This window comes from Carassius gibelio, chromosome B5 (assembly GCF_023724105.1).
Source record: "Carassius gibelio isolate Cgi1373 ecotype wild population from Czech Republic chromosome B5, carGib1.2-hapl.c, whole genome shotgun sequence".
NCBI lineage: Eukaryota > Metazoa > Chordata > Actinopteri > Cypriniformes > Cyprinidae > Carassius > Carassius gibelio.
This window is the reverse complement of record NC_068400.1, coordinates 36,410,018-36,437,456: the sequence shown is the minus strand read 5'-3', so window position 1 is coordinate 36,437,456 and position 27,439 is coordinate 36,410,018. Positions and strand designations below refer to the sequence as shown.

The following is a 27,439-nucleotide window of genomic DNA, read 5'->3' as shown; positions in this document are numbered from 1 at the left end:
GTGCACAATTACAACTCGACTCTTGCCTTGAATTTGCACACTCACACACAAATAAAAAAACAGTCAGACGGAAGGAATTAAGTGACGTACCAAGATGTAAACATTTCCTCGGTATTCATCGCTCTTTTTTAGATAGGATCTCATGCAAGATATGTCTCGAATATTTACACTTATATACATAGAACATTTAAATAGCATTATTAAATCAGGTTATTTAAATTAGTTAATCATTTTATCGACGCTTTTTGTTTCTTCACGGACATATTTCTGGTTGTTCCAAAACATTCAGTCAGTGGGCGGAGCTTGTGTCGAAACGTGTTCTCGTATGTATTAGCTTTGACACCTGTATAAATATATAATAGTATGTGGTTATTAATATAAAGTCATGGGATATATAGGCAAATGTATGTTATATATGTTAAATATTTCGCCATTTCCTTCTGAACAGCTGTGACATTTAAGATCCTCAGATCAATGGGCTGTGTGTCTGAATCTCAGTTCAGGGACGTGCTTGGAAAGGTGAGTGAGCTCTGGAGCAGAAGTCACCCCTGTCATAACGATGGAGATCCAGGCTGTAAGAGGGAGGTTATTTATTATTCAGTTGTGTATTTATAGATGCATGCCGAAATCGACGCCAGAGTCATAAATTTAAATCAGCAGTGAGAGCAGCTACCATTAGGGAGATAGATGCACCACTACATCAACATGTTTATCATCTGCAGGTATTTATATTCAGTAGTCTATGATTGAAACTCGTTTATTGATATACTACACTATCATCTTTCCTTTGCAAGGAGTCATTCCTGGCCCCAGAGTTTTTACAGTTGGTAAAATACTGTACTTCAAGTGATGCAACCACGGAAGGATTAATGAAACTCATCCAAACAGAGGCAGGTGAGCTGCTTCTTTACTCAGTTTTCAGTTGAAATCTGTTGACTGCCAAATTACAGAAGAAACTTTACGGTGGGGAACTTGTTCTTTGGTGACATGAGAGGTGCTGTGGGTAAAAATTCATAATAGAGCTTGAAATGTATGTGATGGTTAAGAAAACAACTTATGAGAATTCCTAGACAATTTTTTGTCCTGTTAAACTTCTTCATATCTCAATATTCAAGTTTTATCTAACTGTATACAGACACATCTAGTCTGTCTAACCTAGTCTTGCCTAACCTGCAAGTATATATATTTTTTTCATATCTTCAGGTTTTTTCCTGTTTTTTAAGTGACTATAGGGTAGAAAAAATGCTCAATACAACTTATATATAGAAATCATTTGCTGTGGCTTTATGTGCAGTGAACATATAAGTGTCAGTTATTTACTTTTGGAAACCACATCGGATTTAATGTATAATCTTCTTCTTACAATGTTGAATAAAATGAAATAATATCACATTCACCATTCATCTCCCCCCTAAAACACTTAAAGCAAACACTTTCTTCAAGAAGAGATTTTATTTCATGATTGTACATCACTTTAGTTTACTTTACAAAGACATTAACAGTTTTGGATGAAACAGTGGGCAGCACAAGCAAAATTTTATTTACAGTCAGTGTCCTGATCCTGTGCGTTTGTTTGAGGTGCCTCTGAGTGAGACGAAGTGTGTGGAAGTGGAGCATCACGTAACTGAAGCTCTGCTTCACAGAGGCCAGCACATGCACGAGCTCTGCCCATCTCCTCAGGCACACGCTGGACCTGATCACATGGATGCAAGCTTCACATGAGAGGAACAAACTCTGCCCTATGTGTGGTAAGAGACCCACACTAGTGGAGAGTGATGGTTTCAGTGATGGCTTCAGCATGGAGCCTGACGATACTAGTAGCAATGTGTCATGTTCTTTAACATGATGTTGTTCAGGCCATATGGGAGATAATTTACGAGAGTCTAATTCATGGTGCTTTGCTCAATGAGTCAGCAATCCAGAAAAAATTATTTTGGTGCCCTCTTCATAATCAGTACTAAAGGTATAGGAGATGATTTATGTTATTGGGTAGTTTTACGTGTAAATGACCTGATTGGATATTTAATTTGTTGTAAATGTATTGGTTTTTAACCTGCTATTGATGTTAGTCAATGTTTCATCTTAGGATGAACTGTTACTATTTAGGAATTTGAGATGTACAATAAAATAAAATAAACAAAAATAAGAATAACAATTCTATGGCATATATGTACAAAAACATGAATTTCAGTAAATATTTTTAATCTGCCACCTCATTTCCTTTACCAAAATTCAAGTTGCCAGGAAACAGAATTATTGCATCTTAAAAAGTTCTCTTTTTTTCCCTCCAGAGGTTAAATCTCATGTCGGCCAGTAGCATTCATTTGCAACCTTTCCATTTACACACATTCAAATACAGAAAAAATACATCTTACGTATTCTGAACACAAGTCACACAAGCTTTCTGAAACTTTGGAGGAAACAAAATGTAAGGGCAAAACCTCTTCCTTTTGCTATTTCAAAGCTCTTCTTTTGGTTGTTTCTTTTCCACAACTTAGATTTTTGAGTGATTTAGGCAGGAAAAGAAAGGGAAAGGTAGGAAAAAGCATGACTGTTTGGAGAAAGCCAACACTACTAGACCCAGAGGTAGCAGTAACAGAGGAAAACAAAATCAGAGTTGTTTATCCCTGTCACCGTCATATCAAAGGTCCTGCATTAACATAAACAGATTTTGTCTAAAATATATTCTCATTCGTAATAAGAAAATAATCTTTCTGCCTTTCCATTATCTATGGTGTTATATTGTTTCCATTTAATAAAACTGACTGCATTTTCAGCTGTTTTGGCTTTTAAAATAAAAAACAAAAATCCTGCATAATGCATCCTTTGCATAAATCATACATTTTTGCTCAATGTTTGCCCTTTAAAATAATTCAACCTCTATCTTCTTATGCCACGTCACAGTTATGTGTATCCATAAAGTGCTGTCTGATCCATAAGTTAACAGAAACTTGTGTATTAGCCACACAGGATCTTCAAACACGCTGAGACGGAGCATGCCGTGTTCCACACTACACAACTGGAGAACCAACATTATAGCGTTGTTTCGCTGCTCATGTCCCTGTGATCTCTGTGTCTGCCTCTAGGGTTAATATCAGTTTCGTCATAGTCCGACTCCATCTCAATCTTCACCTGGGGCACGGGGCAGGACATCCCTCTGGTCATCGGCATCGCCGGAGATGATGGACAGGAGATCTTCAGGTGCAGAGTGATGCTGTGGAATGGCAACTTCCAGTTACAAGAGTGAGGAGGAGAAAGAGGAGAGGGCTATGAGAGGAAAGAGGAACAGCTGAGGAGCAGTCTGTATTAAGATGTTAGTTGCAGGTGACCGCACAAGTGCTGCAGGGGAAAGATCTGGGATAAGGACACCCAAAGCAGGAGAAAGGTTCAGTATGCTTGTCCTGGGTTAAGGAGATAATTAAAGTGTTTAAATGCGATAAAGACTAGGGCAACAATGGTAGACCTTAACAACAAGGTAGAACATTAACATTAGTTAATCCATTAGTAATTATGAAATAATTCTGGTTTATGGTTAATGTTCATTTCTAATTTAGACATTTATAATATATATTTTGCCATTCCTGTTAAAAATAATAATATAATATAAATTGTAATACATTATATTTTTAATAATATATATATATATATAATTCAAAATATATTTCAAATATAATTTATTCCTGTGCTGGAAAAGTTCAGAAATCATATTAGATTATTTATTAAAATATTAAACGTTTTTGTGGATACTGTGCTACATTTTTCAAGATTTTTTTGATAAGAAAAATTTAATTTTACAAATACTTTTGTTTTAAATTTATTTTAGTTTTTTGTAACAATGTGAAAGTCTTTACTATACATTTGAAACTGTTAAATCTTAAGTATGACTTCTTACTAACCCTATATATATTTTCTATTTATATAAAAATAATATATAGTAATAGTATAATTATAAAGTATTATGATCGTTAACAGTTAACAATAGCTATAATGTCTAATATGATAATAATCCAAATGATGCCTAATGCAATAACTAATGTGAACAAATTGAACCTTTGTTAAAGTGAACACTTCATCCAAACCATGCCCTCTGAACAGCAATGCAGACATGAAACCAGAAACCAAGCAGATTTTACATCAGAATGATACAGAGGCACACATTTGGATAAGTATGGTTGTGAATATAATTTCAGAGGAACCAGGCTGGGGGAAAAAACCTAGAAAAATCTAGTACAAGCAATTCTGTAGAAGCACTCTTATTGAAACCACAATTATACAGGGAAAGAAACAACCAAAATTCCTTAAGAGAACTAATATGCATTGTTACATTATGCACTTTATAGCTACTGAAAATGTATTCTAGAAAGCTTGCAAAAAGTAATTCAAATATGAATCCCTGGCTCCTTTCCAAGTATTTATATAAACAAACTGTTCCCACATCTAATTATTAAAAGTTCAGTAATTATTATTTATGTGTGCTGTTCCTTTAGGTGTGAACATGTAAGCAAAAGAAATAATACATATGCATAACACCAAAAAATACACTTTTTTTATATAAAAGCATGCAGAGTAAAATACTGGTGGTTGCATGAAAACAATTCTATCTGCATTGCTTCAAAGCGCATGGCAAGGGCAATGAAAAGATAGCTAAAAACCCATATGCAAGGTTTCGCATGACCTTATTTATTGGTCTTAGCAGTTACACATTTAATATTCTCAACTATGTCATCTATTTCTACTGATTGTACATAGGAACGCAATCTTTAGTATTATTAAATGTAGTGGAGGTGCGTATTGTAAAGGAAATCAGTAGTGACTGCCTGGTTGGCATCGTGCCGCCCACTCTGAGTTGGAGTCTGGCGCCTGTAAGAGGTCACGGTAGGGAACGTGTAGTTTGAGCACACAGTACCTGCGATCCAAGTCCGAATCACTGGGGGAGCAGTTTGTATAGGGGTTATACTTGTCCTATGGGTCAAAGAACGGATGAAGATTAGAATGTGTCATGATTGTCTGAGGTTTTCCACCAGAAGGTGGCACCAGAGAAACACAATACAGCAATGTGGATGTCAAAAATGATTTAAATAGATCCATTTTTACGTGACTTAAGTCAAATAAAACTTCTCTCATTACAACGCCAGCAGCCTGCATCGTACTACTAAAACACTTACGTCTTCACTGTCATTCCCTCCTTTGCCTTTCTTTTTGTCTTTCTTGGTGTTCTTCTTTTCCTCCTTTTTCTTCTTTTTCTTATCAGGCAGGATATCATCCAGCCATGCCAGATCGTGTTGAGAGAAAACCATGTCCAACATCTTTCGTATCACCATAAGACCAAGTATCTGGGGTATCGAGGGGGGAAAAACTTTTTTTTGTATGCTTAATGCATTGTTAATATTTATTATTCTTGAGGTAAACCTTGAGTTAAAATACAAGTTAAAATCATACAATATACTGAAGTACACTGATCCCTTACTGAATAGATTATATTCAGAAAGCTTTATGGAAACTTAATGTAGTTTTGACTCATGATATACATTTATGTTTTTGTGTGGCAATATAAAATGTTATCATACCATGACAGGGAAGATGATAGCGAGGAAGGTGGATTTGAGGATCCAGAGAACAGCTAAGCACACAATCTGCAGCAGTGTGAACAGGTGGACTCTTCTCAGTGGAACGTGACGCAGATAAGGGAAATCTGGCTGGTGTTTTGCTGGCATCATAATCAGTTTGATCCTGTCCCAGAACTATAAAAGACAGGATGTTTAATTAGATACGCAGTGGACAAAAAAGAAAAATCTGTCAATATTTACTCACTCTCATGTCATTTCAAACCCAAGTGTCTCTTTTCCATCTAATAAAAGTGCTTGAGGTCCATCAGTTTGCCTTTGTCTTCCTCTTGTTCTCTACCTGACATTAAACTAAACTACCAGAGCACAGCAAAGCAGCACCAGGCCACTGCCAAACTACACAGGAGGGTGGATCGTCACTGCAGTCTGACAGCCTCATCAAAATGCAGTTCAAAATTGCCTCGGTAAACTCAGCCAGCCTGCAAATATTCATTCCCACAACACTACTCATTCCTAATCACTAAACGCAGTTGTGGCGTGCATGCAAATGAGTTTTACATTCTCACGCAAACTGCAGGTTGTGATGTTTTCCCTGTGTAGCTTGAAAGTTTGGTATGATATTAAAACAGGAGTTTCAAAACCAATAAATGTACATTGGCTGTCAGGGCTGTTCCAATCAGTCTGGTTGGGAAAAGGTTAGATCCCTAAGGCACTTACTTGGATGCCACTAAGAGAAGCAACACCCATGTAGAGGAAGACTCCGTACAAGACCGGCATAGGAATGAACTATAAACAGAAAAAAAACATAGACTTCAGCTGCCAAGGCAGTATAAGTATGTTCAGTATTCAGTGCAAGGATGCATTAAACGGACAAGTGATGGACATTTTTTAGTAACAAAGTATTTAAAATACCGTATTTTTCGGACTATAAGTCACACCTGATTATAAGTCGCATCAGTCCAAAAATACGTCATGAAGAGGAAAAAACATATATAAGTTGCACTGGACTATAAGTCGCATTTATTTAGAACCAAGCACCAAGAGAAAACATTACCGTCTACAGCCGCGAGAGGGCGCTCTATGTTTTCAGTGTAGACTACAGGTCCGGAGGCACGTCCTGATTTTGCGGAGTTAGATGTGTTCCTAGGTCAACATATTTTGTTGACCCAGGAACAACATTTTACTCCAAAAATATATTCTTGACCATATCCCTACACCTAAACCTAACCTTAACCATGAGTAATCCCTAAAATCAGAGGAAATGATAGATGAATGACACTGATGTACAAGCACCAAACAGTGATTTTAAGCTTAAACTTCACAAAATCTATAAACTGGTTCTTCAAATCTGATTGGTTAATCACAATGTCGCGGCTGTAGACGGTAATGTTTTGGTTCATTTCTCTCGCTTCATGTCAAATTAATTTTGATAAGTCGCACCTGAATATAAGTCGCATGACCAGCCAAACTATGAAAAAAGTGTGACTTATAGTCCGTAAAATACGGTAAATGCTTTTCTTCCTATTATAAGAATTTTAGGATTACATTTTAGAAAAATGTATCACAATTTCACAAAAATATTTTTAAAATTGTGACAGTAAATGTTTCTTGAGCAGCGGTGATCAGCCTATTGGAATGATTTCTGAAGGATCATGTGACACTCAAGACTGGAGTAATAATGCTTAAAACTATCATTTGAAAATATATTCAATTATATATTCAGTTATTTTAATTTACTGGGAATCGAAGCTGCAGCCTTGTTACAAGACTGGCTCTCTAACCATTAGGCCATGACTGTCATTATAGTTCACAATATTACTGTTTTTACTGTGTTTTCAAATAAAGACAGCTTCGTCTTCTTGCACAAACATTAGAAAATAATACAGCACTGACCCCAACTTTGAAACGGCAGTGTACATAACATTTATTTGCTCTTTACCCATTTGAAATAGTACAGCTAGTCATTATTAATTATCTCTGTCATTTCAAGCATCTCACTTGCAGGACGGGGGCCAAGAAGATAGACACTCCTGTCAGCACAAAGACCAGGATTCCTGTCAGTCTTTGTTCTCTGTAATTAGAAGAGAAGCAATAAGAGTGAGAGAAAAGAAACAATAAAAGCTTACCGTGAGTGGAGAACTCAGATATGTACTGCACAGCAATAGTTTTAGTGCATTTGTTTGTTTAACTATACTGATCACTACCAAAAGTGGCAACTTATGATCATGTGTATAACTTTTAGTTTTTTTAAAGATAATACTGATAGCTAATTGCCTCATTCACACCAAACACAGTACATGCATGCATCTATTTCAGCGGTTTCAACTGTATCCATATGATTTATAGCTACGTTTTGAGGTTTGGCATCTGTTCTGTGTGGAGTGAATACGATTAGGATTTAGATGTGGTCCGCCTCCTCATGTAAATTAGATTTTATGACATTAAAATCTGTAATATGTCTTAATAGCCCACTCTCAATAACCATTTTATAATATATGGCTGTTATTAAAGGAGAGAATTTTGACTCTGTAATGAGCCAGTCAGAAATGATGGCAACGACAGACCAAAAAGAAGTTGTTTATGTCTGTCTCACCTCACACCTAGAAACTGCGGCTGTTCTCCTGGAGCACTAGACTCACTCTCCATCTTCAGTGAGTCGATGTGAGCGATGGAAATGACAGTGGCTGCCACATACCACGGGAGGCCCATAAAAGAGCAGACTGCCATCAGAACACCCACCCACAATAGATCCAGGTGGTACCCACAGCCTTTCTGTAGCAAACGGAGCGAGAGTGTGAGGAAGTCAATGGACATGAATAGAACGGGTGAAGAAGGATCTGCTCTCTGCATGGATACCTTTAACTTATTTTCCTTGCGGTTGACGATGACTGCACTGATCTGCTGATCCATGAAGATGAGGATGGTGACAAGGAGCGCAGGCACAGAGCTTGCCAGGTAAACCCACCACGGATTCTTTCCAAATGGCATCACAAGCCAACCCCTGCCGGCACGTGTGGGCTACGTGATTTGAAAAGGAAAAACAACAACAACAACACTGAGACAAACTAAAGAAGCTGCTTTACTGAAAAGCTTCAGGAAAAACAAGATTTTATTTCCAGTTTTATTCTCCAGTGGAATTTCATTTACGCTCACCTTGAAATCTGTAGGCACAATGAGTTTGGGTGTTTGCAAACCTATTAGCATGTCCAGCCCCACAAACGTCATGATGGACATGAAGATGGAGAAGTCACTAATCAACTTCCTTAGCTAGACAGAAAAATATATATACATATGGAAAAAGAATGAATAAAAAAGGTAGCTGCAGCTGCAGAAATAGAGCACAATGTCATTGAAGAGCTACATACAGTATAATATACTGGGCTGCAAACTTGCCATCTTTTGTCAAATTATGACAGTTTTGAATGCGAAAGTAAATGTCAAAACGATAACTGGAATGTTTTTAGTTACATATTTATTTATTTATATTTGGCAGACACATAATCAGGGACTGAGCTTCTGACACAAGTGAAGCAAATTTCTGGGAGACTACACAGAATAACCTCAGAATAAATTAATTTGTATAGAGTATGTAAAATGCCATATACGTGCAATACAGTATCTATGAGGAACAGACAGTGTTAATACTGTATGATCTTGCTTTATTTTAGAATTCAGAATTGTATATATATATATATATATATATATATATATCATTTCAGCTGTAATAATTACTACAAAGTTTTGAGAGAGCTAAATATGTCAAGTGACCTGTTAGAGAACATAAAATATGAAATAGTGAGCTTGTATTCAGTTTTTTTTATAAGTCTCCTATGCTCACCAAGGATGCATTTTTTATATGTATATAGTGCTTTATACAATATAGATTGCTTCAAAGCAGCTTTACAGGAATACAAAGATGAAGAGATCAATTCTACAAAAAATAATTGGAATAATAAAAATCCCTCTTGCAAAAAACCAAACAGATTTTCAGACTTGCAATTTTGTCTATGACTTCGACCTTGTTATTATCTTGGACATTGCTCCGTGTGTGTGCGTTTGTTCACTGATGTGTGTGCACTTGGATGGGTTAAATGCAGAGCACAAATTCAAAGTATGGGACAGCATACTTGGCCAAACATCACGTCCTTTCCTTTCCTCTTTACACTATCAAAGATCCTACTGATCTTACCGAATCTCATCAGCAGAATAAAGAATACAGATCACTTTTATCCTAAACTAGCAAAGGTCAGTATTAAGGATTTTGGCATAACAAAGAAAAAGAGGATAGGACATGTCCAAGATACTAGGACATGGGACGCAAGGTTGAAGTGAAAGACAGAAAAGTGTGAAACCGTGTTTCTGCAAGAGTTTAGTAAGAAATAGTAAAAAAAGAAACTTCCATAGTCTTACATTTGTGGGAAAGTAGCGACTGAATTTGAATTTCTTCAGAGCGACAGTCATAGTGTAGGTCCCGAAGAACAAAATGAAGGACATGAGAGCAAGATCTGGAACAAACTTGCAGGATTTTCCCACCAGTGAGCCTCCGTACTTCACACACTCCTTCTTACTCAGCTGAGTCCAGTCCAGAGCTGTTACATTCAACTGAGTAGATGGGACAAACACAGAGAAAAAGGTAGAAGTCAGGGATAGGAAGGAGGCATGTAGATAGGGCAAAGTAAGGAAGGGTTGTGAGGTGGATAAATGGCAAAACAAAAAGAGAGAAAAAGAGAATAAAACAGGACAGGGCCAAAACAACAACAACAACAACAAAAAACCATACAGCAATACAGCAGACCAAGATCAGTGAGAAAGCATCCACATCATTGGATTTACATCAGATTGATATTTCCTTCATAATGATATAATACAAAAACACAAAGTATCATTGTGGGTTATTAAATCAGTGATAGTTAGTGCAAATAGATTGGATTCTAAGGCTGTTATCTAATCTGAGCTCATGCTAACACAGATGTTAACAGATGTGAGTGAGGTGAAGACATAAAGCACTTACACCAAAGAGAGCAGAGGAATTATCTGCCACTGGGACTACAACATCGAAGATCATTGGTGCCACTGAACAAACCGAGAGAGGGAGAATCAGAGAGGAAAATGAGCAGAACAAATGGAAATCTGAATAATACTGTGTTAGAAGGATTTATCCAGGATCAAAGCCAGCATTGGCAATTGAAAATGACTGCAGGTGTAGTAGCTCCTCTGAAATCATTTGGTTTTTGAAACAATTCTGCATGCCTAAACTACTTTCAAAGGACCTCATTGCTAGTTTACATTCACAGCTGCAAGCCATATAACTAAGTGCAAACTAATAAAAAAAAACATGCCTTTTGTCTGATTTAAACTCATGCTTATTGAAAAGTACTCACATCAATCGAAAGCCACGTTTGGGGTTTGCAGCAAAAACAAACATAACACAAATAAGTTACAGTAATCACATGCACTCAGCCAGTTCCCTTCAAACGCCCAAAGGAACTTGGTTTAATCAAGAAATTAAATGTTAAATTATGCAAACTTACAGTGCAGTGACTCCGAAGTGATAACATAAAACTATAAAACTTTACAATAAGCTCTTATTTATTAACATAAGTTAATAGATACAAACTGAAATATTAATGACTCATTCATTTACAGCATATTGATCTACATTATATACGCTAATGTTTGTGGGTTGGTCTTTTTTTAAAGTAAATGGACTGCATTTATATAACGCTTTCAACAGACCCATGGCCATTCATAGCACTTTACAAATTGCCTGATGGTGAAATATTGCAATTTAAAATAGCAAATAATTTTAAATTAGATAACTAAACACAACCTAAACAAAAGATTACTGTATTCCTCAACTGTATAACTGTAAGTTGCTTTGGATAAAAGTGTCTGCCAAATGATTAAATGTAAAAAGTACAAATTGAATTAACATTAGTAAATCATAAGTTTTAATAGCATACAGACAAATATTAGTTTGAACAGCATATCTATAAATCAACAGAAATGAATACTAGATTAATAAATGATAGAAAATGAACTAATTAACATAAACTAATTGCACCTCATTGTAGAGTGTTACCATTTGTGACCCGGACCACAAAACCAGTCTTAAAAGTAAATTTTTCAAAATTGAGATTTATACATCAATCTGGATTAATAAGCTTTCCATTTATGTATGGTTTGTTAGGGTAGGACAATATTTGGCTGAGATATGAAAATCTGGAATCTGAGGATGCAAAACAAATCTAAATATTGAGAAAATCACCTTTAAAGTTGTACAAATTAAGTTCTTAGAAATACATATTACTAATCAAAAATTAAGATTTATTTTTTTATCTCCATGGGACATGAAATTTATTTAATATCCTTATAATTTTGGGCATAAAAGAAAAATCTATAATTTTGACCCATACAATATATTTTTTTCTATTGCTACATGTTGCTCTGTTGCTACATCTGAAAAGCCATGGCACTCTAACACCACGCATGTTGTCACGCAGTATAAAATACATTTCAAAGCAAAGAGGAAACTGACAATGTGCCGACAGACAAGACAGAGCAGGTTACTTTTTGGTATGAAGTCTCAATTCTCAAATATTGTAATTTTTTTAAAGAAATGTAAAAAACAAATACAGTTTTGTGGCTCTTTAATGTGTCATGACAGATTGATGTAGTGCCTCAGTTCAAGCGGCACATGAACCGATCCTCTCTTTCCAAGTTATAGCCAGAAATAAACATGAATGAAAATCAGAAGGTATCTTGTTTCAAATGTGGAAAGATGTCAATACACACTATTCTTTCAAGTTCAAGACCACAGACTTTAATCTACTCTCCGGTCTGGTTTGTATGTCTGACAAGCATTGCAGATTCATCGTTATGATTGGTTACTCCCTGCAAAGGGTCAATTACTTCTCTAACATTTTAAGACTGATGTGCTGACATGCTCTACACCTAGAATGGACTTACTCGGGTCTGGCGCCAAACACTCGCACTTGTAGGCAGTAACATAGTCTGGTTTGAAGTCGGTGTTGATGGGATAGTATTTAAAGGATCCCACCATCTTCTTGATGGCATCAGAGATGAAGATGAAGGAGATGAGGCTAGAGAAGCCTTCCTCTGTGAAGCGCGTCATGTACTTTATGATGTAGCTGGCGTCCGTTGCTACCAGGAAAAAGCACTGTACGCAGGAGTGCATTCCGATCCACAGTCGAAGCTCCATGTAATCAATCCCATTATTTCTGAGGAAAAGAACGTTTAAAAAAACAAACAGGAGAGAGAAATACAAGAGCAGTGAACACACAAGAGCTTAAGAGAGAACTCGCTTATTTGCATCCATGAATAGAGATGATTTACGAGGGTCTTTTAAGGGTTGATGAAAGTGAGAAATCAAGGCTTTACTGAATTTTCCTCAATAATAGATTGTGACTTATGTTGGATTGGGTGCAGATGGCTCTCTCACTTGCTGAATTCATAAAGCAGTTTCTCAAAGATGAGGATGGGGCCAGTTGAGCTGAGAATAATAAGGGGTTGACCGCCAAACAAGCAGAATACCGTTCCTGCTAGAGCAGTGCCCAAAAAACTCTCCATCACACCCTGACAGAGAGTTAAACAGGGAGAGAGACAAGGAAACAAGGTGAGAGAGAGAGGGACATAAAAGAAGACAACTATAGATGAAGCTAGGTCACAAGCGTGCTTGTAAAATGCTCCAGAAGAGAAGATGACATGCAAATTTAAACAAACTGTCATGTTCTGTGAGCTGTACCTGGTAATTGTCTGTGGCATCCCCTAGAAGGCCCCCAAAGGTGATTGCATTGGTTATGCAGCCCAGGTAGATGAAGAGCACCGCAGAGATGGACTGAATGTGGAAGCCTTCATAAAAGTCGCTCGGGAACCAGGGAAGTTTCCTCTTGATGTCAAGTATAAGTCCACCACAGAACCTGTCCCGTAAACACAGATGTTTAATCCATTATTCAACAGGGACCTGTCCTCTTTAACTTGTATAAGACAGACAGAGGTGAGCTGTATCTTGATTATTAGCACAGAATACTGGCACCCATTTTCTATATCTCAGCGTCCTAACAAACCCTCGAGCACAAGTGCCAAAAAGCGCATTACATTTTTTCTTTTTTGACATATTGATCAAGATATGAACTCTCCTGAACCTCGGAGCTCAGAGTTATCCTTCAATTATTTGCAAAGACAGATAAGGCGAGAACACTATGAGCTCTTAGAACTCAAGCTATAACTAAAGGTTTTTTTAGGTATAGCTGAACTGAATTGTTTTAGAGATTCTGCAAGGTCAAAGTACAAGAACACCAGGCCCTGAAGATCAGTAGTGTTGTGGAGTAACTAGTCACATGTAATGGAATTAGGTAATTTATTGACACAATATAAATGTGATTGCAATCTGTTACATTTACTGAGAGAAACAAAAGTGAATTTGAATTACAGCTTCTTATGAAAATGTTAAAGCCGTCATATGACTTTACAAAAAATAAAGTTATTTTGAGTATTATTTTTGCTCCTCTTTCGTCCCACCTTTCTGAAATGCATAGATTTTTACAAAGCTCATAATTCGAGGTATATGCTGATTGACAAGCTATCCAGTGTGTTGTGATTAACCGAACTCCTCAAACCTGTGATGGAAATGTTATGCCCTTTACCATAGTGTGATGCCGTGTCCCAGCACGATGAGACAAAACCAAGAAAACCCATTACTGTTTCGGAACAGTGTTGTAAATAAAACTTAACCACTGATTACTAGTTAGTAGTTTTGTTTTCACAACAAAACACACAGCTTCTTCACATGGCAGTGGCAACAGCGAGAATAAAAGCTTCGCCTTCTTTCTTTATGTGAAAATTTGGGCGGTGTTATGCAAATCTTCCCACATCATGACGTAGACATGTGGGGCGTGTTAAAATTACAATTTGGTGGCTGTGATTTAAAATTTAATTATCATAATCCTAATTCAAGTGTTGAAGGCTTTTGAAAGTCTTACAGTAATCAGTGTCAATAATACTGTAAAGTTTAAATGCTTGAAAATGATTAACAGTCGAAAGCATTAGAAATTTATAAAAGTAAAAAAAAAGTAATCAGATCTAATCAATTACCTTATTTTAATGAAGTAATTGAAATAATGACACTACTTCTTACATTTTAAATTCAGTAGTAATCTGTAACCTATCACCTTTCCAAAGTAACCTTCCCAACACTAAAGATCAGCAGGTAAATGCTCATTCTTGTTTAAAGGGGGGGTGCTCGTTTTCACTCAATATCCTGTTAATCTTGAGTACCTATAGAGTAGTACTGCATCCTTCATAACTCATAACTCGGCTGGAGGCGTGACATGTGGGCGGAGCTAAAGAATCACGAGCGCGAGTAGGCTTTTGCGTTGAGAGCGTGTGGAAGCTGTGACACAGATCCAGAGGCTGAAATTTAACAAGAGCAGCATCAGCAACAACATCTCTATGTGGTATGTACTGAAACTGTATATATTTGCTTAGCGGTTTTGGAAAATGACTAAGTTCCACTTTATGTCGTCTTTTTTTTTTTTTTTTTTAAGCTGTACATGTGGAAAGTGCAGTTTGATGACAACATTGCATGTTGTTTCCTTGATGTGCTTACACGCCGATAGCTAAGTTAACAACACAGAGATATTTGAAGCAGTTTTAATCACCACCTGCGGTTCCAACACACGATCGTGACCCTTTTTCGTTGGGATTGCATCATCCTTAAGAAATAAACGATGTGCAAATCCGGTGTCAAACTGGGCCTTGTTTGTAAAACAAGCATCTTCGAAATGCAGGGAACAAACACAAACACTTGCACAACTCCGTTGATGCTCTGTAAAAATAAACTCAATCCTCTGGTCCCTTAATGCTGTTTTTTTTTTTTTGTAATCTGTGCAGGTTTGTCTTGACCTGGCAACCAAAGACACACTTCTTTTGTGACATTTCGCGATGCTCTCGCTCTGATCAGTGAATGTCTGTGCTCTCAGTGCTCTGCTATACGGGAGCGCGCGCTCTTCCGGGAGAAGTGCCTCAGGACCCATATAAGGAAATTCCGCTCCATCTAACGTCACACAGACCCATACTCGAAAAAAACTTTCCGAAATTGTGACAAACCGGAAGGAGTATTTTTGGAACAGAAATACTCCTTCAAACGTACAACTTAATTTTTGAAACTTTGTCCATGTTTAGCATGGGAATCCAACTCTTTAACAGTGTAAAAAACTCAGTATGCATGAAATAGCATTTCACCCCCCCTTTAAGAAATTGTGGATATCATTTTTTTTTTATTATTTCAATAAAACTCATGAATTTAATTAGAATTTTGAATTGAGGTGGCAAACAGAAAGCAGAGTTTGAAATCAAATTTGAATGTAAATAAGCAGATTTAAAATGAATTTTAAATAAATCATTAACATTCATCTAAAGTAGAATAGTACAATTTGTACATTTGTACGTTGTATGTTTGTATGCCTTATATAATGCTAGGTAAAGAACGATGGATGGATGAACCCACCTTCCCGTATACGCCAACTCTTCTCCAAGCTCATGTGGAGTAGGCATAACCTCATCCTCGCCTACAGGCCCTCCACCACCTGCTGTCCCATTCATCTGACCCAGCTCATTGAGGGAAAACACAGACTTCCTTCTCATAGAAACAAAGATGAATGTTAAGATTTATGGGCAGAACAAAGCATGAGCACAAGAAGAATAAGCTTTACCTTGTGTCTGCTGAGGGAGTTTTTTTGGGGGGTTCTATGCGAATTTTGGGGTCCCATTCTCCAGGTGGAAGCACAATCACCTCATCCAGAAACTCATCAATGCCAGCAATCAGATCCTCTCTGTCTCTGGCTTTATATGCTACATCACTGAAGAGCTGTGGATAAAATCAATACATTTTTTGGTCGAAGTTTATCTTCTTTGCCTAGTTTATTTGGAAGAATCAAATATTAATTGCATATCAAACAAAACATTCAAACTTACATCATCCACCATGAGAGTGGCAATGGCCCGTCCAATCTCATTGTAAGATTTGGCTTTGCCAAGAGGCCCAAGTAGCACAAACAAGAATCTGTCCAAGTAGAAAAAATACATTCAGGACTTACTTTTAGTACGTTCAACATTTTCATCATCTTTCTGCAGGCATATTGTTTTGAATGTGCTAAACTGTTACCTGGTGGGCACTGGGACTTCTGTCAGACCTCCGAGAGTGGTGGCCTGAGACAGCCGAACGAAGGCAACAAAGGGTTTATCTAAGAAGTCCACTTCTCCCACCAGAACATTTGATGCTTCTGCATCTCTGGGGATTTTTTTCATGAACTTGTTCTTCATCTGGAATCAAAGTGAACAAAGAAAAACATAATCAATTATAGTACCCTTGTGTTTTTTAACCCTTCTGTTCCATCACCGGACACTTAAGTTGTCCTTTAACCTTTCGCTTCCATTACAGAACCCTTTGCTGTGTCCCAATTCACCTCTGTCTATCCTCATCTATTATGACAAGAACTCTCTTCATATATGTTTGCATAATGATGCATTTAAAAGTTAACAACCAAACGTATAAAAGTTCACAATGTTGCTGCAGATGAAATATAATGCACATAACATTTAAATATTTAAAATCAGGTTAGACATTGGTTATTTATCACTCAAACCCCTTTCTCTGCCTGTCCGTCGGTTACGCTTATTCGCCATGTTTGTATTTTAAACACTTTTTATGCGTGTTTGTAGTTGTAATCTAATCTTATTCCAACGCACAATGTGCTGAGGGCAGTATTGTCAGCGTGTGCATCGATCTGAGCTTCAAATTTTCTCAAGTAGTAGACCATCCGGGAATCTTTGGCATACTCTTTTCAACATACTATGATTTGGGACATACTAATTCTATTTTCAAATACTATTTAGGACAGATAATATGCTACTGGGACTCAGCACTTGTGTTGCCGTTTAACCCTTCTGTTTCAGTGTAGAGCCCTTATGCTGTCATTTAACCCATTGTTCTATCACAGGACTCTTAAATCTTCTGTTCTATCACAGGTCATTTATAATGTAATTTAATCCTTCTGTTCCATCACAATATTCTTATTTTGTCATTTCACCCTTCAGTTCCATCACTGGACACTTATGTTACCTTTAACCCTACTATTCCATCACAGAACCCTCATGTCATCATGTATGCCTTCTGTACAATCATAGAATGCTTCTACTATCATTTAACCCTTAACTGTGTGCTGCTGTTTATTAATTAAAGTTTCTATTCAAACATAATGTAATATTATATTTTATAGATTATGTTCTGTAATTGTGCTTTTTATATGTGCCAACTATCTAAAACTGCACATTTTAATACACAGGTTGATTTACTGCTATTTACACTCAGTGAAACTTGTGGAAACTCACACACATTTACTTGTACTACTTTAAGCTCTAAAACATTTGCAGCCTTTATCACTTCGAAGACAGAACAATTCCATCTGAAGCCCTTGAATAAGATGCACTCTGGATTTAGATTAATCTCTCTGCTTTCCTCCTGTCTCTATCTCTCTCTGGTAAATCTTAAAGCAAGTCCCACGGTTTTACAATGTAGAATGATCTTGTCTCATCTTCACGTTGTATGTCAGGCATGCGTAAGAATAGAGTTCAGAAAGGCTGGTTTATCTGGTAGTCAAAGCTCAATGTGTTCCTACTTTGGCCAATTCCAAAAAAAAAAATCATGATAACAGTTCGGAGTTCCTCAAAGCAATGCTTTATATTTTCCTATCTCTATAAACAGCTTGAAATAGTTTTGGAAGCACACCTTTTCAGGGTGTGAAATTATGTTTCCTATTTCTATAATAAGGCTTGGTTTTAAATTTGGAAAGTCTTGATGTAAATGTCCAGTTATTATTTAAAAGATTTACATTATCAGTCAAATGTTTTGTATGCATGTGTGTTTGAAGAAAGCCACTTATGCTTACCAAGGCTACATTAATTTAGTCAAAAATACAGTACTAATGTCCAATAATACGAATGTGGAACTCAATAATGGCAAATGGTGCCATTGGTGTGTGTACACTCATAGAAAACAATGTGTATGAACTTTTAAAACGTAGCATAACACTGCGCTTCTCGTCAGGTGTGTGACAGCCTTTAAGGTCAAAATCATGTTGTTTTAGTCTTGCTGAAATATCTGTGTACAAAAGCAGAACAGTTATATGACAGATGGCTATAGGGTCATTCCTTGTCAAATCAACCAAATTTCAGAAATGTCCCCATTTCAGGCATTTAAATATCTTTACTACTTTTTAAATTACAGACATGCAAACGCTGGAGTAAAAACTTGAAAAGTGCTGTTTCCCCAATTTGATTGGTCACCATTGGCACATAATGTTCCTGTAGCTCAACTGGTAGAGCACTGCGCTAGCAAGCAAGCAAGCGCAAGGTTGGGGGTTCGATTCCCCGGGAACACATGATATGTAAAAATTGATAGCCTAAATGCACTGTAAGTCGCTTTGGATAAAAGCGTCTGCTAAATGCATAAATTTAATTTAATTTTAATTTAATGTAACAAAGATTGCTAAAGTCAACAGATTTTACCAACAGACCTACCAATCTCTGAGTAAAAATTACATAAGGGTCCTGCCATCTTTCTGAAGTCATTTCCCCCCTTGTAATCTGGCTCTGAATCGCAGGTGTAAATTTCCATTTTGACCCCCCTTTTACATGTCAATCTTTCTTCAGAAAAAAATATTAGCAAAATCAAAAATTTGAGCTGGGGACCTCTGGTTGAGTTGACACGGAATGACTCTATAGTCTAGAACATTGTGCACCCATGGACGAAACTGAGACAGTGACACCATTTTCCAGAGGGATCAGGCCGCAGCTCGCGGGTATCCCTCTGCATGTGAGAGCCCAGCACGAGGACCACACAGTCAGATGGCCCGTTTCCCCAATGGCAGATCAATACTGACCCAGACACCAGGCCACGGCAAAGCATAGCTCATCAGATCAGCAGACCCACACAAAATCACAGTGACCTATTCATAAGAACATGCTAGCAAATATGCTGTAATTTACTTTTTAGTACAAGCACAGCTTAGACAGAATCAACATTACCGTATGTCAAATACAGCAACACACTTGACATGAATTGTAAAATGTCTATTCTATATAAAGGAATGGCGGGAATTTCTCAATTTGGTGATTTGTTCAAGTGTTTCTGTAAAATAGCTTCTAAGCAAATACAAAAGATCCTTTCAACTGCTGTTGTGAGCTATACAAAGGCTTTTGTGCCTTGCCAAATTGTGGCTTCTTTCTATGTATAGATGCAGACCGACTGTAAAAGCATGTGACTCACCTGGTCTGTGCTTGGTGTTTCTGCAATGTCATTCATACTCCTGCTTTGAGCGTGGCCTGCAGACACACATGCACAAATATACACTAGAATGTCATTTCAAATATTTCCTCAAAATTATTCATTAAGTCTTAGTTCACCAGCTAGCTATTGGACAACTAATCTGACACCACTCACTAATTACACACTCTTGCTGGGCAGCATTAATGAAAAAGCTTTATATAAAATGCTATTTAAAACAGGAAATGTTGATCAATCACGTTATCTTAAGCAGAATGAGCTCCTCAACTTGTTTCAACCAAACTAGCAGATCACTGAAACTTTCTAGAGGAGTAGAATAATAAAAAATGGAGACAAGGATCAAAGATGAGACTCACGTAGTCGGCCATAGCTGGCTGCTTGTTTGCTTCGCAGATCTTCTGTTGAGCGGATAAAATCTGCTCCAGCAGCAGGGGATCGGCCTGGGCTCCGAGCTTTGAGATACAAGCAACATTGCAACTTTTTAAATGAACTATTAAGCAGAAAATATGGTTTTCTATATAAGTTCATTAGCATATAAGTTGATGTTAATGAACTGTGAAAAAAGGAAAGGAATGAAATAACCCACTGAAATAAGTGAAATGGGATTGGGACTGTTCACCAGAAAAGTCTATTATCTACTCACCCTTATGTCACCTGAAGCCCATATCAGTTTATTCAGCATAAAATTCAGCAGGTTGAATTTTTAGCAAAGGCTGTGTCAGTCTTTTATAAACAACAAAATTATCCTTTCCTAAATTCTGATACCCATTTTGTGTGGAAAAGAGCACCCTGAATGTTCTGCTGGCTCTGCAGAACATTATGAGTGAGCAGGTAATGATCATTTTCGGATGAAATGTCATTTTAAGAAAAACAAGCAATTAGGCTGCATTAAACCTGAAGATGCACAGAAACATCTGCAAATTGACAACAGAATGCTTAGTTATTGTTCATGTATTCCTTCATTTTTCAACCTGTTGTGCACAATATGTGTAGGGATGGATGGAGAGACAGGAACCAGTTTTAAAGATTGAACACTCACTGCCTCCAGAGCCAGACTTGCCCAGATCGGCAAAGGAGCGATGGATGGGCTTCTTTGTCTGGTGTCTGTGCTTTCTCAACAGGACAAAGCTGATTTTGTCTCTCAGCTCGGGACCGATTAACCCTTCTTCTATCTGACGGTCGATGATGTCATCTACAGGAAACAAAAGTTCATGTGGTTTGCTTTGAAAAGTACACTGGTATGAGTGCAAAACATTCAAATGCATAAAAATAAAAAAACATGAAAAAGAAACATTTCAGTATGCAAGACGATGTGCGCTACAAAGGTTGAGATTGTTTAGAAAGCATCCCCTGTTAGAGGACAAGCACCCACAATGAAGAGGCTGGTTGCTCACCGACTATCTGTGGGAGTGAATAGCCCTCCAGGTCCAGCAGCACGGTGCCTGTCTGTAGGCATGTCCGCAGTTCAAACAGGCTGTGCAGGGAGAGCGTGGAGACGTGGGGTTTGCTCCATCTCTCCCCACCCTCCTCAACCTTTTCCTCAAACTTCACCCACCTGCAGATACGCAGTCACACACACAAAGCAGAAGTCAAGCAGAGAAAAAAAGGAACTGCGAGCTTCTGATGTTGATGTTGTTCAGGTCCAAATGCTGTTAATATTAAGATGAAATGTGAAGTTTCTGTCTCACTACAGCACTACAGCAGATTTTTAGGATAAAGTGCCAGAAATATGCCTAGGCAACATTTTTAACCTTCATTTAGTTTATTTTTTATCTAATATTTATATTTCAGCCTTATTTCATTTAAAAGAAATGTTTATAACAGTTAAAGTTTTTATTTTATTTAACAATACTAGCCCTGCATGGTAGCATTATGGCTACAGAGCTCAGCAATTGCCACAGAGACACAGGATCATCATACTAACGGTTCACTAACAATCTCTGATGCATATTAAACTGAGGCTGGAGTACTTTAATATTTTATTTCCAATAGGTGATGCCTTTGTGTATATGTTTTTCTACCTAGCTGATTCTTTCCACTCCAGCTCGTCACCCTCGTGTTGCAGCGTGTCCATCTCGGTGAAGAGAGTGGGTGTGGGCATGGTTTCCTCATCATCCCCCAAAATGTAGCGCAGTCGCTCTGCTGCTGGGGACACTGTGAGATGAACAGGAAGAGAAGTGATTGAAAACTTGCCTGTTTGGATTACGCTCAGTCAGATGGCAGAATGAGATGGCCTTCATAAATAAAAAGTGCAGTGCAGCACCACACGCGGCGAAAGTATGTGCCCAAAAGTTGAGAAGAAACAACAAGGACACCCACTAGGTTTATTTGATCCGGTGTTGTGAAGGCTGAATGCGCCTGGAGGAACTACCGGCGCAGCGTAAGCCATTGTTCATTAATTTTCAGTGTGAGGACTAAAGCTGTGAGCTGTTACTGAAGCTGCACTGTGCTTGTTTTTCTGGGCTTGTTTGAGGTGATGCCAGGGAGTGTGTGGCAACGTCTGGGTCATTCTGTTCTTTATTTGTTTTCATTTCTATGCTCAGCATTTCTCAGCTCTAACACCTGTTAGGTACACCTTCATTTCCAACTACAGTTTGATCATCTTTGCCTCCATCCACACACATGCTTCCAGAAGATTAAAAGATATACCTCAAGAAGACACGTGTGAGAGAAGGGTCCTTAAACCTCCCGTCCATTATACTGTATGTGATGAGAAGCCTGTTCAATTCAACTTTGAGAACACCGCTGACAAAGGAACTGACAGCTTCATTAAAAGGGCAAGAGGCAAACATGCAAAATTTGCTGCTGTCATGGAAACTCCAATTAACATAATTCAGCAGTATGAAATGTTAACACGTGATTAGTTAAGAAGCTGTCGACTAAATTAAAGTTGAATGCCAAACTGTTACAAAGTACATTAATGCATAAACCCAGCATTGATTTCAGTAATGAAAGATTTATTTTGAAATATTTACTGAAACAAATGGTGATGTCTATTGAAGCTGCAGTGCATGAATAAAAATTGTTTTTTAGTGAAGTAAATAAATACTACAGCAAAACAATGTAATTTTTACATTAAATAATTTAGTTCAGGAAATAATAAAAAGTGTTTACAAAGATTCTCTAAGTAAATATTTAAGTTATGATGCCATTGTTCCCATCAGGCTGGGTCATGAATAATTAATTATCTTAAAATTTTCAATGTTTTTGAGTTGTATTTACAGTGTTTTATGATTTAGTTACTTGACATCGGGAGTTCAATTTCTACTCAAAATATTGTGTACCAAGTTTTGAGGTCTCTGTGTTAATTCGGGTAATAACTATGTTGAGTAGACTTATTACATTAAAAAGAATAACATGCCGTTGCTTATTTACATGTTTGTAAGTGAACCACATACTTTAATAGCATGCTTTTTTTCAGTGCCACATTGTTTGAGAAAAGTTGACAAACTGTGATTGTATTGCAGAGGAAACCTGAGTAGAACTAACTCATCAAACCCAAACCAACCATGCCTAGTTGACTTATTTCCTTTGTTAATTTTACAAAACACAGTTAAGTAGAAGTGACTTAATTCCATACTTATTTTATTAAAAAAATATGTGCACTTACTTAAAAAAAGAAAGAAAATCTATATAAACATTCTAAAAACTCAAATTAAAATCCAAACTGAAAATATACAAATAAAAGCTAATTGAAAATATACACAACTGTCATAATACTATATCAATATAACACCTGCTAGCATCTAAAAACACAGCCACAGCCATTAAATTCATGTTTGAGGTATGACTGTATATCATAAAAGAGCTAATTTTCCTCATAAAATCAAAAAACATCCTCTCTAAAAACCCATTGGAAAATCCTTAGAAAATCCAAGGCTAATTTTTTTATTTCTTCTGGGTTTTAGGATTACTGATCAGCTCTATTCTGAATGTAACTTATACATCAGAACTCATAAATAATCCAGTGTAGCATGGTATGTTGTTTTGACCTAAAATATGGCCCATTTTACAGGCTAATATAGCATAAAAGTAACAAATGAAAGTGTATTGTCTTATTTCTCTATTCTGTGCTGAATGCAACTTTTAGTTGTTTATTCTCATGCGTTTAGAGATGCATAACTGTTTTTCATGGTCTTCTATTCTGCAGTGACGGCTCTGCCCTCGGCTCACCAAGAGATTGAGAGTGAGTGAGCGGGGTATATCCGATAAACTCGGCACAACTCCATCTCTCACACACAAACAAAGAAATATATGGCGGTATTGCTCCCTGTAGTCCCCTTGAATTTGCATTCTAACTTTCAGATACATTTCTTTGAGTCTGTTGCCTCACTGGGTATTTGAATTTAACCGTTTCCAATCTCTTGCACCTATATGCAGTTTTATACCTATTTTTTGTTTTTTGGATCACAAGTCTGTTGGATCACCATATTGGCAATAAAGAAGTATGTGGAAAGTTCTGTATTGGCAAAGGTTTAAGTTTGCATCCTGCTCACTCATATGTATAATCAAATGATGTAATACAGGAAACACTCACAAACCGCTAATTTGAATGACTTTAACTCTGTTTCAGAGCTGATTAAGGACTCACTGGTTCTATTGATGTCTGGTGGCAGATTGTGCTCTGGTTGATCCAAGCCTTCCGCCTCCAGATCGTAGCGGTCTCTGTCATCACAGTCGTAGTGTTCGTGTCTGTGATGGTCGTGTCGAAGTCTTCGTTCTGGGTCTGCATCATGACTCAACACGGACGTACGTCTCCTCCTGCGTTTGCGCCGGTAACCGCGGGGCACTGGCACACCAATGTAGATAGACTGATGGTCTGTGAAAGGCAGAACACTTTCTGATAAGAAGATTAATGACATGTTGTTCAATGTCTTGGATGTCATTGATTTTGGAAGGTAATTTCATGCTCCACAGAAAATGTTCTGCTCACTCAAGTAAATGGGACCAAGTGACCAAATTGGCATGATCTGGTTCAACTATTGATACAGTGTCCTTCAATACTGACATTGTAGGATCAATAGATTGCCTTTATTCATTTGCAATAAAATCTTCAAGCTTCCAGTTCTGTCAAAGTACAAACACTTACTAAAGGAGAATATCTAGCCGTAAGCAAATCATATGCCGTCTATTCCAGTTAACTCTCAAATGATAATTAATCTAATTGTTATAGCAAAGCAATTGTTGAAAAAGACAAATATGAGCACACAAATATTGCTGTTTTCAATATTAATAATAAGAATACATGTTTTTTTAAACACCAAATCAGCATATTAGAATAATTTCCGAAGGATCATGTGACACTGAAGACTTGGAGTAATGGCGGATGAAATTCAGTTTTGTCTTCACAGGAACAAATTACTAAAATAAATGTTTTAATATATTACAATAGAAAGCATGCATTTCAAATTTCTAATAATATTTTTTAATATTACAAAAAAATGTACAGACCTTTTGAATATTATTGTATTGTATTTTCCACCTCAGCGAACAGTTACTTTTGTCATTTCTAATATAATTATCCCTCACGTTATTGTACAGTATGTTTTATGAGATGTGAAGAGGAGGACGATAAAACTGTCTGGTTAATTGTGAAAGTAAGAGGACAAATATTTTTAGCTGCTGGTGCAGTAATAACCTCACCAATTTGGACATAATGTACTTTGTGCAGTGTCTGCTTTTCTATCTCTTTGAGATGGCAAAATTGCTGGATGTATGCGACACTTTATTTCTTCAATTGTGTCTCTAAAATCATGAATAGATAATGGAAAGAAAAGTAAGTGGGTAAAAAGAGGGGTATATCAGAGTTAAATGGCTTCTTGGAGAAGAAAAAAATATATATATATAAAATATACACACACACACACATTAGGGCAGAATTTAGTCCATCTGGAATTGATTGGATCGTTGTCTTTTTCTATTGCTGTAATTTCATGTTAGTGTCATGATGGTCATTTTAAAGCAAATGTATGTTTTTTTTTTCACTTGGAAATATTGGTTTCAAATCATTATGATAGTCCACTGACTTCTAATATTGCATATGGCCCAATTAGCCCAACATACACATGTAACTATCGTCATGCTGATTGCCTGATTAATCACTCAGCTCTTGTATTTTTGTTTGTGTGTGTGGTTTCATGCCTAAGGCTACTCACCCTCCTCTTCCTCATAACGGTAACGACTGTTGCCCATGCCTCGTTCATGGTCCATCCTGAGATGATACAAAAAACATGATCTAATACTGGTGAGAAAGAATGCAAACCAAGTGCGTATTTCTGTAACCTATCGAAAATATTTCAGATCATCACTTTTTCTTGTTATGAGTTTTGATCATGCATAACAGAAGGTCAGGGGCATGACGGGCAGTACTGGCACACACTGGGCATTGAGCTGCTTGCTGAATCGCTGCCAATAACAGATCAATAGTGAAATAATTAACAGAGCAAATGACCGATGGAAAGATACATAATTACACGACCAGGAGGAAAACTCAAGGCCAGTCTTTTCCCTTCACTGTAAAGCCACTAGAATCATTTCACAGGTTATGATTTTCATATACACTTATTTTGTTGAGCACAAATTAAACGTATACATTTTATGCACTGAATTACTCTGATTGAATTACAATTATGAAGTGGAATTACCACCTCAGGATTTTACAAATATTATGGATACAATTCAGTAAATGTGCAGCAGAGTTTTTGTGAACCCTACACAGTGTAAATTGTTTAATTTTGTAATTACTGTGCAATTTTAAAATAAAACCGATTACCCTTCCGAAGCATTTGAAAGTGACACTTTTATTCAGAAAGGATCCATTCAACTGATCAAAAGTGACAGTAAATACATTTATAACGTTACATAAGATTTATTTAAAATAAGTGCTGTTCTTCTGAACTTTATATTCATACAAAATCATTACATTAATTTCAACACTGACATTAAATCTGTTAGAAAATCAAGTGAGGAAGCGTAAACTTGTAGATCACAATAAGAAGCATGGTGCTGCATTTGATTAGCTCTGTTGGGTTCCAAACGGGATAATTAGCTGTCACACTGGTGTCCTTCACACCCCATGGCCAGCAGAGCAAGAGAGAGAGAACAATGGTGAAAGAGGGGAAAAGAGAAACGCTGTTGGCCATTCTCACAGGCTCAAATCAATGGGTCCCCATTTGTACTCAACCCACTTACAGCACTGGCCCAGTGTCTTCCTGGCTCTCTTTCTCTCATGTTACGCCTTTTGCCAAAATATAGACCCACACTGACAAAAGTTAATTGGACATTTTCCTTCACACTCTCTCAGTTGCTCATTAGTTTAGGAGCAACACTCGGATTTATAATAATGTCAGCGTTAATTCACCATGAACATTTTACTTTTCATTGGATGAAGCTATTAAAATAAACATTTTACTAAACCTTGCAGTGATTAAAATGCATGCAATATGTCCTGCTCACAGAACCCCTTAAATAGGAAGCAAGGAACATGAATATATTCATCATGTTAAAATCC

At 37.1% G+C, this 27,439-nt stretch overlaps 1 protein-coding gene and 1 long non-coding RNA gene across 4 annotated transcripts; one reads left to right on the top strand and one right to left on the bottom strand.

Moving 5' to 3' along the window:
• The first annotated feature begins 179 nt into the window (after positions 1-179).
• Positions 180-5,874, top strand: LOC127958234 (uncharacterized). 3 transcript variants are annotated; one of them, XR_008153993.1, is made up of 7 exons: positions 180-323; positions 449-519; positions 616-722; positions 795-894; positions 1,579-1,748; positions 3,087-3,385; positions 5,252-5,874. It is a non-coding gene; the product is annotated as an uncharacterized LOC127958234 (long non-coding RNA). The 3 variants fall into 3 exon arrangements; XR_008153994.1 differs by having other exon boundaries at positions 798-894; positions 3,087-5,874; XR_008153992.1 differs by having other exon boundaries at positions 3,087-5,874.
• Positions 1,743-26,153, bottom strand: LOC127958233 (electrogenic sodium bicarbonate cotransporter 4-like). The gene is made up of 25 exons (XM_052557037.1): positions 26,085-26,153; positions 24,521-24,748; positions 21,951-22,083; positions 21,324-21,484; positions 20,969-21,121; positions 20,286-20,381; positions 19,912-19,967; positions 16,750-16,907; positions 16,560-16,647; positions 16,298-16,452; positions 16,093-16,221; positions 13,330-13,504; positions 13,027-13,160; positions 12,534-12,805; positions 10,576-10,610; positions 9,975-10,166; positions 8,718-8,831; positions 8,421-8,582; positions 8,158-8,336; positions 7,563-7,635; positions 6,282-6,350; positions 5,568-5,741; positions 5,166-5,333; positions 4,907-4,962; positions 1,743-3,214 (listed from the first exon to the last, which is right to left on the bottom strand). Exons 1-25 carry the CDS (start codon positions 26,137-26,139, stop codon positions 3,034-3,036), a joined length of 3,396 nt encoding a protein of 1,131 aa, XP_052412997.1. The 5' UTR covers positions 26,140-26,153; the 3' UTR covers positions 1,743-3,033.
• Between the last annotated feature and the right edge of the window lie 1,286 nt (positions 26,154-27,439).